This window comes from Charadrius vociferus, unplaced genomic scaffold, assembly GCF_000708025.1.
Source record: "Charadrius vociferus isolate BGI_N301 unplaced genomic scaffold, ASM70802v2 scaffold314, whole genome shotgun sequence".
NCBI classification, from domain to species: Eukaryota; Metazoa; Chordata; class Aves; order Charadriiformes; family Charadriidae; genus Charadrius; species Charadrius vociferus.
Genome location: NW_009648241.1, coordinates 1,057,386 through 1,070,561, shown reverse-complemented (window position 1 = coordinate 1,070,561; position 13,176 = coordinate 1,057,386). Strand labels below are relative to the sequence as shown.

The window sequence follows — 13,176 nt, the reverse complement described above, 5'->3', positions numbered from 1 at the left end:
TTTTTTTTTTTTTTTCAAATATGTATTTCAGTAGCTCCACGTTCAAGGATCCAGAAAGAGCCAGCTTGAGGGACAGCGGGCATGGGGACAGTGATCAGGCTGACAGTGACCAAGACACTAACAAAGGCTCCTGCTGTGACATGTCTGTTAGGGAGGCACTCAAGATGAAAACTACTTCAACTAAAAGCCAGCCACTTGAACAAGGTGAGTGAAGCCTCCAATGCTTACAAAAGTGTAAAGTTTAAGCCATCATTATAAACCTATTAGTACTGCAGTTACGATTTCTCAGGGTGGAATAGCCCACTGATAATACTATCAGAGAAAACAGTAAATCTTGTAGCTAGCCCAGAGCAAAGAACACTCGGTATCTGTCAGAATTGGACATGAAATGAAACCGCAAGTATCCAAAAGATTAAAAAAAAAAAAAATTTAAAAAATTAGTACTTCTATAAAATGATTAGAATATACTTCATCTCCACTGGCATTGCCTGTGTTATATTATATACAGTCCTTCTACCAAAGCGGGATTTGGAAATTCAAACTTGACATGACTGCAACAGATAAAAATGCCAGTCTTTTACATTCCTCATGTAGTTTGGAGATGAGGAAAAGAAAAGAGACTTGGGATATCAGACAAGAATAAAAATGGATCAGAAGATGTTTTCATTTCATGGTTGTTTTTTTTTTCCTATTTGTAATGTGGATTTCACAATTAATAGTGGTGTGAGAAGTGTCAAATAATAACATAATCTGATTTTCAGTACAATTTCATTCACATCCCGTGGAGGTACCAAAGATGAGTGTCTGTGAAACAACTAAAATAACTTCTATCAGGACAATGACAATGCTCTCTGAAAGCATTCATTCTGCCAAACAAGCATGTTTATTTCCTCAAACTCTGTGTCCAATTCATTTTTTTCCAGATGGGTTTTATCTAATTATGAGATCTTTTATTTCAAGAGACACTTCTTTTTTTAAAAAAAGCATCAGACAGACCGAGCACTGCAGCATTGTGTGTGTTTGTGTTTTGCTTCTAGGCTGTAAGCAACAAAAAAGTGCACTACTGAATTATTTTTAAATGTTTTGTATGTTTGCTATTATCCTAGTTTGTTGTGGGAAAGACGACAGTTAGAATACTATTAAATAAGTCAGCCTTAATAAGAACTCATATTTAAAATATGGCAGAAATATAAGTTTTTTATTAATTGTTGATTAATTGGACCTAGGTTTTTTGCCTCTTAGCCTAGTCTGATCTGCAGTACAGTCATCAGGAAATACAAGTTCAACTTCATTTTTCTGATTATGTTGAGACTGCAATATGATTTCTGCTGTGTAGAATATTTAGAATGCTACAGTATAATTTATTCTGTATATATTTGAAGGTTGACCTCATATTTGACCTTATTTTCCAAGTAATAAATGCCAGAAAGATTATTTTTTCCTGACCTTTTGCCACAGCAACTCTTTGCTTATAATTGGACATTGATCTGTATAAAGATGCAGTACTGGTCTTTTTTTCTTTTTTTCTTTTTTTCTTTTTTTCTTTTTTTCTTTTTTCTTTTTTTAAAGAAGGTGTTTGAGTGTGTGTCTAATTTTCTCAGTTTTGTGTAAGAAAAAGACAAAATCTCTGGATTTCCATCTATCAAGCATAGCCATGAAAGAGTACTAAAAATTTAAAAGTTTTATTACGAAAATTATTTACTACTCAAATAAAAAATGTGTGGTTTTTTTAGAAAAAAACTGTATGACCAGAGTTTATAATATTGCAGTTTGGCCAGCAGCATCAAGGCCAATTCTGGTCAAAATATAAGAAGTCTAGTAAGCAGATTAAGCCAACAACTCCTGTTGCTTATTTTCATTATAATGCAAAGAGTGGAGGTTTGCATTATATATAGATAAGGGGTCCTGATAGTCAAGAAACAACTTATTCCAGTGGCTCATATAAATCCCTCATATTCTTATTAAACGTATATTGAACTGTGAATGTTAAGTACTGTCAGACACCGAACTGAGCAACGAGTGTTTATGTGAATATTCTTACTGAGAAAAAAAAAAAAAAGAATGAAGATAGAGAGATAAACTACTTTTCTTTTTTCCTTCCCCCCCCCAATCCAATTACAAATGGTAATGATATCCATTTGTTTACTTGTACAAACTCTTTCGTCTCAAGTGTGCTGTAATAAAATCATTGGCATATTATAAAAACTGAACCTGCAGCGAGCAACTTATGGGGTTACAGATCATTGCAGTAACAAATGTGGTGCAATGTGGTGTTCCCAATGAAATCAATGATCACCTGTCATTGAGCTTAGTATGATTAGGGTTCTTAGCCCAAAGTAACTTTTCTCTTTTGAAAGAAAATAAACAAAATTACTTCCTCTAGTCATAAGCCAAGTTGAAGGAGGGTGAGAAATATGGTATATGTGATTAGGATAGAAAAAGGATTGCATTTTCTTTAGAGAATTTTTTTTCCAGGAAAAGGAGATGGACAGCTTGCTGGAAACAGTTGTCTCCAGTAGCGCCTGAAGCAGTATCAGAAGTTGTGGTTCTGTCACCACTTTGAGTTGTGTGAAGAGATGAGAATTCACTATTTTGTAGCAAAGTTTCAGGCTTGATTATAGTTATTTACAGATATTTAAAATAGTTTACCTTCTTCTATTAGAACAGTGCTAATTATCAGATCTGACATTTTTGAAAAATGATCAGGATTAACTGTTAATTCAGGATCTTGACTTGAGATTCCTAATTTAAAAATGAGTTAAGTTTGAGTTTGATGTCCTCTGTATGTAATTCCAAAATCTATTGTTGCTGGTCCAACCCTACCCATCACACTAATAAGAGTGCTAGCAGTGACTGTAGTTTAAATACGGTTTTGAGCAACTCTAGACTAGGCAACTTCTAAATTAAATGGTCATATTGAGACAAAAATTGTGTCAGTAGCACTGCAGCAATTGTGCCTCTATCAGTAATAGAGAAGTAGGAAATTCTATGAAAAAAAAATAATTTTTGTAGACAAGACATCTTCGGATTTCAGCAGGGGATGGTAGGCAATCAAGCTTACTTTATGATTTGCATTAAAATAGTGAAAACAGTGGATGGTAAAGCATCAGTAAGTTTACTATTAAAATATTTGATTTCAAGAAAAATATCTCTAGATATTGTTTTGTCTGGTGGTAATTGTAAACATTCACAAAAATGGGAAATATAATGCAAATTAGATATCATTATGAAATACTTCTGAAAGCTCATTCTTAATGGAAAGAAAGGGGGAAAAAGCCCAAGCCTATAAAAGTTATCAGGACAGTAAGTCTTAAGTTAAAATAAGCATGTCCCATTTTAGTTATCTCAACCATAGGTGCTCTTGCTGTGAATTCCAAGCCACTTTCTGCATAAAAAATATCTAGCTGTCTCTTAAGCTTACTTATGCAATCTGAATCAGCTGTCTTACTAAGCAGCTTGTTCCATATGCCTGCTACTCTTTCAATAGAATGATTTTAGATAGATCTGTTTTGTTTACCTCTCTTTTTTTCATTTCTCTTGCTGAGACTTTAAACCCTATCACTAGTTTGGACAGTTTGAGATCACCCTACTTAGAGGTCTTACAAGAACTAACAGTTTTGAAGACATCTGTCAAGTAACCCTTTTATTTCACCTGAAGTAGCATATATTATTCACTCTTTATATTTAAATAACAGAATAGTTGTTTTGTTTGGTATGGTTTAAGCATAACAGCAATAAATTGTGTTTCTTGAAAAGATATCCAAAGTGGAAAGTGATACTGTAAACCATAAATGATACTTACAAGGAAGCCGTACAACAGCAAGATGTACATTTTATACTTTTCTTAGTAAATCCTGGATATGTTTACCTTATAATCAGTAAAACAATATAGAGTTATGGACTTTTTCTGTAGTTATTCATAAATCATTGTCTTCTTCAGATTTTCACAGGAATATTTTCTTCCTTTTTCTTTTTTTTTTTTTTTTTTTTCTTTTCTGTCTGTGTTTTCTCGTTTGTGGTGGGTTGACCCTGGCTGGACACCAGGTGCCGACCAAAGCCACTCTATCACTCCCCCTCCTCAGCTGGACAGGGGAGAGAAAATAGAACGAAAGGCTCGTGGATCGAGATAAGGACAGGGAGATCACTCAGCAATTACCATCATGGGCAAAACAGACTTGGGGAAAATTAATTTAATTTATTACCAATCAAATCACAGGAAGATAACGAGAAATATAAACCAAATCTTAAAACACCTTCCCCCCGTCCCTCCCTTCTTCCCGGGATCAACTTCACTCCTGAATTCTCTACGTCCTCACCCTGAGCGGTGCAGGGTGATGGAGAATATGGGTTGCAGTCAGTTCATCACATGTTATCTCTGCTGCTCCTTCCTCCTCAGAGGGAGGATTCCTCACACTCTTCCCCTGCTCCGGCATAGGGTCCCTCCCATGGGAGACAGTCCTCCATAAACTTCTCCAACAAAAACATAATACATTGCTTTAACATTAATCTCCATTTTCATGTCATTGTCAAAAATATCCAAGGGATTAAGTACCTCCAAATTTGGTAGCTTTGTTTCTGAGTTTTTGCTTTATCACTGCACATTGCATCTTTCCTTCAACACATTTGTTTGCCATTCACACCTGCATCCCATAGAGGGGGCATTTCTGCATGTGCTGTTGCCTCGTCAACAGTAGCACGGATCCTGAGAAAAAATGAAAACTGGAGGCACATCCATGGAGGAAGGGTAAAAGGAAACTCTTTAGAGTTTTTGTCCTCTAGGACCTGTTTTGCTCACCAGGCTTCTCTGTTGAACACCACGGTTTTAATCTAGGATAGAGATGACTAGTATAAAAGGACTGTAATGTATCTTCAGAAACAAACAAACTCACAAACAAACTTAAAAATATAATACTTCTTTCTTCATCATCACAATAAAACCACATTTGCATCACAACTGATGCATGCAACAGTCTTAGGAATAAAAACTATTTCAGTGTTACTGAATCTCTATGAATACCATTAACTCTTAGGTTTGTCCACTGAACACATTAACTGAACGAACCTGTAGTAACTTGTGCATTTAAGTTCTCAATTTCTAAACAAGAATGACCCCTGAAATTAAGTATTCTGCATTATCCATCCTCAGCAGAGCAGAAATTATCAGATTTTTTTTACCAAGATTTTTTTGGAAATACCCATTGATTTTCTTGCCATAATCTTGCTTAAGTCTGTAGGATAATTAAAATCCATTCTGTTTAACTGAGTGAGAATCAGTCTAGACTGATAAGTGCAGAAAGTTCATCAAGCAAATTTCTGCTGTCTGACATCATCACCAATGTTTTCCATGCCATTGGGAATGATGGGTTCTTTTATGAGTACATCAGTTTAATGAGATAATGGAAAAAGAAGATTGTGGAGAAATATTTCTTTTCTAAGTTCTCAGAGCTGGTGATGGCGTCTGCTGAGAAACTGGTGGGGGCTGGGAATCCCCCCAGAGCCGACACAACCTGTGAAATATTTTGTTCAACACTGCTTCCTCCCATAGGTTTTTTCCCCTGGACAGAACACCTCCTATCACATTCTCTCTGTGCCCAGAATGTGAATAGCTGTCAGACTGAGCTACTTGTTCTGACACCACCTAAGAGTCTTTATGTCCAGGACTATCATCCCTTCCAACTTGCTTACCCCTAACATGGTCAGGTAAGATGTTAACTTGCTGCTGTATGTCAGAACTTGCATACAGTACCCATTCTTCAATTTCATTGGATTAATTGTTATCCAGGCAAGCTACCAGAGCAATATAATTGTATTGAGAATCTTGTTCCTTTTCTTAGTACGACTTAATAGTAGTATCTGTTTCTAGAACTGTAAATTCTGGAAACTGTTAGGTGAAGCCCACACAAAATGTGATTCCCCCCCCCCTTCACTTGTTCTTTTCCACATATTTCTCTCTCTCATTTTTTTGGCTTCTGTGTTTTATGCAAGCACCTGTGATCCTAGATGAAGATGAGCATAGGTCAAAGACTAACTTATCTATTCTGTAACTTCTTCTGATTGACCAAATTTGTTATCAACACCCTGGAGATATTTGATTTTTGCCTCATTCTAATAGTGGGATTTTTTAATTTAAGACTAAAAATGTGTGTAGAATTACAGACTTTTATGAAGAATAAGGAACTGCTGGAGCGAGTCCAGCGAAGGGCAACCAAGAGGATTGAGGGATTGGAGCATCTCCCTTATGAGGAAAGGCTGAGAGAGCTGGGACTCTTTAGCCTGGAGAAGAGAAAGCTGAGGGGAGACCTTATTATTGCTTACAGATATCTAAAAGGTGGGTTGAAGGAGGATAGAGCCAGACTCTGCTCCGTGGTTGCCAGTGACAGGACAAGGGGCAATGGGCACAAGTTGGAACATAAGAAGTTCCGTTCAAATACACGGAAAAACTTCTTTTCGGTTCGGGTGACAGAGCAGTGGCACAGGCTGCCCAGGGAGGCTGTGGAGTCCCCTTCTCTGGAGATTTTCAAGACCCGCCTGGATGCAGTCCTGAGTAATGTGCTCTAGGCAATCCTGCTTTAGCAGGGGAGTTGGGCTAGATGATCTCTAGAGGTCCCTTCCAACTCTGAAAATTCTGTGATTCTGTGATATTTATATTCATTCTATGTCCACTCCAGTGTGTTTAACAAATTCATTATGACATTTAAGCTGCTGCCAGTGCTTCCATCCTACTTTTCTGCTGTGACTACCTTGTTCAGTGAAACAGTACTTCTAAATTTAAGAGAATTAGTAGCATTATTATTGGTCTCATCCTTCTTATGAAGTCCTTGTTGAATGATAATATTGAAACTTCTATTGGTATTAAATTTTTAAATTAATATATTTCACTTTTAGTCAGAGAAGTACTCATAAAAGTTTCAAATGTTCTAAGTGCCTTGATTTCAAACACTCATTTAAAGTTGATCTAGATAACGATAATACTTTTGCAAAACTTCCTTACCTAGGCTGAGCTAGGCTATGCAAATATTTTCTAATGCCCTATTTTGAGAGATCAGAATAATATTCTTCTTTTGAACCTAAGTTAATGATCTAGAAAGATGAATACAGGTCAGTTGCCTTTGCTGTACAGATGATTGTCATAACCTTTCTCATGTTAATACCCAGTAATCTGTGACATATCTGTTGCTGTATTATGTATTGAACAAATTATATGAAGGATTTGGGCAAAATAACGACAAATCTCCTGTATCTAAAACCTTTTATTTACTCAGAGTATTAAAGATTTCTTTTTCCCTCTGTTACAGTTACGTTGAATCTTTCTGGTTTTAAGTTTCATTTTTAGACTGTCTACTAGTCTACCAGTCAATTTAGGTTCACTTTTACATTTCACATATTATAATACTGAGTCTAGTTTCATGAGTGACACTGTGTGATGTCAGGTTCAACGATAATCGAGTGTGCTTTGAAGCAGAGTCCAGTCTGTTTGGCCTTGTTAGAGATGCGAGTGTTCCCAGGCATAGCTTTCCTCTGTAGTGTGCTCTTCTCATAAGTATATGAGAAACTTTGGATTTCAAGCAAGGCTATCCAGGTGAGGAAGGAGACGTTTGAGGAAACACGTGTTTGTCCTGGAAACAGTCAGAAAAGGAAGCAAAGTGGCATCCTAATGGAGAAGGGATGGATTAGCTTAATACCTCAACTACTTACTTATCTGCCTTCATTGATACAAAATAGAAAAGCAGTGCAAACATTCTGGCAGCTGAAGTGACAGCGAATACACTTTGCATCAGAGTATCTTAGCCTATTATTGCCGCCTGTTATTGCCTATTATCCTGCTTTTCAACTGGAGTTGAGTTCTGCCAAACCAGGTTTTTAATCAGGTGCATGTTCCAGCATCTGGCAGATTATTATTGCCATGTATCTAGTAGCAGTGAAGTTTTGTGAATAGCATATCCCACATTTAATTAATGTATTTAGCCACAAATTAGGGGGGGGATTTCTACAACTGACTTTCAAAACATGCAGAAAGAACTTTCTGCATCTATACACCCAGAAAACATGTCACAGTGAGACAAAGAAGGGATTACAGCCATGCAGCACAGCTTCAGCTATGCACCATCTGATGCGTTGTGCTACATTTTTCAGGTAATTTCATAAATTCCCCCATTATTCCCATTTATTTTATAATTAAAAATTAATTCAGTGGTTGAAAATTATCTATATTTTTTCCCTATATTTTGTTTTAATTGGAAGCCTCACCACTGAATCAATTAAGATGTATCATTACTAACACCTTAAAAGGTTGAAACTGTACCAATAAAAGTATTAATAGATTTCCAAGGTGTCATTGCTTAGCTTATTTGCAAATTAATGTATACCATGCACTTTAAGATCACAGATCCGTTACCATAAACCAAAACTGAGATACGAGTGCAAATTCTAACAGTTGGGTACTATAACTGTTGGTGCTTATTTCTTCATGCTTTACTTTAGAGGCAAGAAAGCAGAATATCCCTCCCCTGTAGAGGAGTGTAAACTAGTGTCACTAGTCACTAGTATAAATCTCATTACTTCCTTTCTATACTCTCTGTTTTGACATCACCTTTCCCAGGGCTGAGCTCAGTCACTGTACTGCAGTTTGTTCCTGGAAGGCTTAGAATCCATAAGTTATCTTTTTGCTTTATTCCCACTAGAAAAGCAAGAGAAGGATTTGCAGTTCTCCGTAAGACGAGGCACTTCTATGTCAAAATCATTATCTTCAGCTAACATTTCTTCATTTCAGATTCTTTTTATAAACTGAAAGAAAAGTGGGGGCATAGAAAGATCAACAACTTTTGAAACAAGGAAATCGGAAAATAGATAGTTTTCATTGTTTCAGGCTTTATGCATTTCCCTGGGTGGTAAATGGATGTTCTCTGCCTGTGCTTACTTTTGTTAATGAAAATTCTAGGGCATATATTCATATATTGGATGGATACGTAATATAATGGAAACAATTGCAACAGGACTAGAGAGTCTATTCCTGCCTCTTCGTCTGTGTCTGAAAACGTCCTTGTATGGTGTATTTACAGTTTTCTTTTAATTAAGCTTACATAGAATTCTAGTTTAAAAATCATGTATATATGAGAGTGTGTGTTTATTCAGTTATAGAAAGGAGACAATTAAAATAAAACCAACATCATCTCCTCTCTTTCTCATTTTAAATCAATGTTTTATGACTGTATCGCCTCTTACTGAGTCAGCAGAAAATACAGATATGATAAAAAACAAGTTTTGACACAATCCCATTCCAGTCACATTCTTGTTACCAAAAGGCAGGACTATTCTGCAGATGGAGTTACTGTAAAACTGATGTGTATTAATTGGAAATTTGAACTTGGACTGTAGTTATCAATAGTTTTATGTCCAGCTGGGGAAGGCGTAACAGAAGTGTCTTAAATAAGAGACAGGAGTTAATTATTCCATTCAGCAATGCTTCAGTTGGGATAATACTAATCATATTTTATTCTTTTGGAACAAAGCATATCTCCTAATTTCTGTATACAGTAATCCAGTCTGTCCTTTTCATGGATGTTTTTCTGTACATATACTATTTTTCTCCTATGCCCTGGTTTCCAGAGGGAGAAAAGTGGTATGATTTAATTTAGGCCAGAGTTGCAGCACACTCTAATTAGTGACACAGACACCGTACTCAGTTTGTAGCGACACTTTTAAGGAAGATCTGGACAAATTAAAAATCAACAAAGAGGTAGAATAACAGCAGAAAACAGAGGCTTACAAAACGTGGCCTGTGGGTGAAGTTTAAAAGAAGTGTTTGTTTAGAATTTGTGTTTGTTTAAATGAACAAAGTCTGGGAGGAAACATAATAGAAGTCTTTGTGTATATAAAAAGTTGTTATAAATAAGATGGTTATTGCTTTTTCTTTCCTTTTTTTTTTTTGTTTTGGTTTAATTTGCTGGGAGACCCATTTAGGCTACACATGAGGGAGAACTTTGCTATAAAGGTAGCTAGGCACTGTAGCAGGCTACCCGTGTACGTTAAAGAATCTCCCTTCCTGGCAGTTTTTAAGACAGGTTAAATACACATTTGTCAGCAGTAACCTAGATTTATTTAACCTACCCAGGACCAGAGGATCTACTCTAGCCCTGCTTTTTATGACGCCATAATTAAATGTGAGGATGCAATATACCGTCTAGTCCTGAGTAAAACATACTGAGAGGGAACACTTGCACTGACCTGTTCTTCAGCCTTTTGTCTGTGAACATCTTCTTTTATGGGAAGAGCTCACCATGTTAGAAAATCACAGAGAATGTGGATTATGTAGTGCTTCACAAGAATCCCTGATAAAATATAATATGGACTTTGCTCTGAGGCAGAGCTGCAGCATGATTAACTAATTACTGTTCAGTGAAACTTTGTCTACTCTCTGTACATCAGTGATATACGCGTGCCATGTATCAGCCTCTGTGCACCTACTGCCTATCCTGATTTCCAGAATGGCAGAACAGCTGGTTTCCATTCCCTGCTGCTGCTTTCTCCTATTCCAGCTGCCGCACTCAAATAACCTCCCTTCCCAAGTGGACTTCATATGGTTTGAAAGGGACTTAATGTACCTCAGTGCATAGGGAACTTTTGATGCATATTTCATCATGTTTCAGTTCTTTCTACAGGGAACACTGCATGTATAACAGATGTTCCCTGACTACTACCCTTTCCTGAAGGTGACATGCCCTTTTTTGTGTTTCATCTCTAATGTATATGGAGCTGGTAGTGTCTGCGTGGTACTAAAAAAACGCTGCTCCATAGCTGCCCCTGTGCTGCATGCCAAGCTATATTTAATTCCATCTGCTCCCCTCTGCAGCACGAAATGGAGAGGAGCATATGCCCAGTATAACCAAGTCATACTGTGGCACAGAAGAAAAACCCCTTTATTTAAGACAAGTAAATGTATTTTTTAAATTTAGGACCATATTCTTCCAGCTTTTTATAAAAAAAAAACCCTGTCTCATATAAGTCAGTGGGAATGTTCATGTGACTACCTGTCAAAAATCCTTCATGTCTTAATATTTCTTTTAATATTAGTAGTGTATATGTATTTGTAGCATGTGTGTGTTTATATATGTACACACACTCATGCACAAATACAGAAATAAGACATTGTTAACTGATGTCCCTTAAAATTTGATTTTGTAATCTATATAAATCTGTATCTTTAGAGTATGGAAAATTGAAAGCTTTAAAACATTCTACGCTTGTTTTAAAACTGTAAACATGAGAACAATTCACAAATTTGTTTACATAAAAACCACTATTTTCATCATAAAGCTTGTTTTGGGAAAGTACAATACTGAGGCAAAGCTGTCAATCTAAAATATAGTACACAGTTCAAAAACAGTATTTAAAAATTGAAGAGGTTTTTATATAGTTAGTAATGTATAGTACTGTACAGATAATGTACATATATAACATTATATATATAACAATATAATCGTAGTGTCTGCTTAAATATTCTAGGGATGCACACCTTGGATTTTTAGAGACTAGTCTATCAAGTTAACCATTTCTCAGAGTTTTGAATTAAATTCTTCACACAGAATTTTATTATCTGACCCATTTTTGCTTGAACAAACGAGTGTAGTTCTTACATAAAAAGTGCAATTTAAGTTGAACAACGGACATGATCTCTAGGCAGTTACACAGTTAAAACAACCTTCCAAGCTCTGAGGCAAACATACAGACTAAAAGCAACAGAAACACAGGTGGAGTTGTGTCTGTTCTCATACTGGGAAGAGACTTCTGCAGCATATCTGTAATCTGCGTGGCTTAGGGAAATGTATATTGGATTTGTGTGCACTGCTGAATATGAATAGTCCTGTGGTATTTCTTTTCTATTTCACCAGTTTGATTTGATACCCTATGGTATTTTATTGTTGTAAGCAAAGTTCACATAAAGACAATGCCAGTCTATATGTCTATTTAAAAAAACTTTTTGTCTTTTTTTTCCCCCCAAGATATATAAAATTCATACTGCACCTTTATAATAATTCAGAAAGTACCAGCTTCACATTTCTTTTACAGGAATATTTTACTTACAGTAGAAATTTTCCACGTGTAATGTGGGAAATCATATTATGTGGTCCTAACGATGTGTCATTTTTGGGCAGCAACTCCTAAAAAGGACCAATATTTTTCTTTATGAAAAAACTGCAAAATAGTCTATGAAATCAATTTCTGTCAAATTGTCAGCCTGATTTCTTTTATAGACACAGTATTTCCCCATAGGCAAATAATTTCAAAAAAGGCAAATTAAACCAGTTTAACTAAAATATCTTTAAGATTTCTGTCTATGTTATAAAACATAGGAAGTTGAATGTGACCCTGAGTTATGTCAGGTACCACTTTCTTTTCTCTCTGTTCTCAATTCAAAGGTTTATGATGCAACAGTACCTGGCTGCTACCCAGGTAGGCATACCTGGGTGCATAGGAAAGGCAGGCGGTTTTGAGGGGAAGTCATTGATTAGAGAGAGATGGAGAAAGAAAACTAAACCGAACACTATAGCCACTGCTGCAAGGAAAGCTTTAAACCCATCTTAATTTGTCAGTGTGCTGTAGCTGCTTTTTGCTTCTTAAGAGTGCCCAGAGTAGGGAGAGCACACTACTGAACTGGACCGTAAAAATTAAAGATGATGTAAAGTTAATACTGCATATCCTTGAATCACTGGAAATACCATATAATCACAGAATTGTCTGGGTTGGAAGGGACCCTTAAGATCACTGAGGACAACCATTAACCTAACACTGCCAAAACCACTGCTAAACCCTGTTTCTAACCACCACATTTCCCCATCTTTTAATACTGCCAGGGATGGTGATTCAGCCACTTCCCTGGGCAGCCTGTTCCAATGTTTGATAGCCCTTTCTGTGAAGAATTTTTCCCTAATATACAGTCTGAACCTCCTCTGGCACAACTTGAGGCTATTTCCTCTTGTGTCCTGTCACTTGTTACTTGGGAGAATAATAGTATAAAATATTTTTTCTTTGGCATTCAGGATTATAATAAACAAATAAGGACATTCTCAAAACATATATTTGGGTGGAATTACACTGTAAAGTTCACATAATGATGTATGGTAAAATACATTCCAGCTTGCAACTGTCCCTGAAGCAAGCATTATTACATTAACTCAG

At 36.3% G+C, this 13,176-nt stretch overlaps 1 protein-coding gene across 1 annotated transcript in view; it reads left to right on the top strand.

Moving 5' to 3' along the window:
* The window catches only part of PCDH17 (protocadherin 17), a gene marked incomplete at its 5' end in the record, with an annotated part of 88,091 nt that overhangs the window by 27,538 nt on the left and 47,377 nt on the right, over positions 1-13,176 (top strand). Inside the window, 1 exon segment of the mRNA XM_009884161.1 lies at positions 32-204. Coding sequence (XP_009882463.1) covers positions 32-204 — 173 coding nt within the window.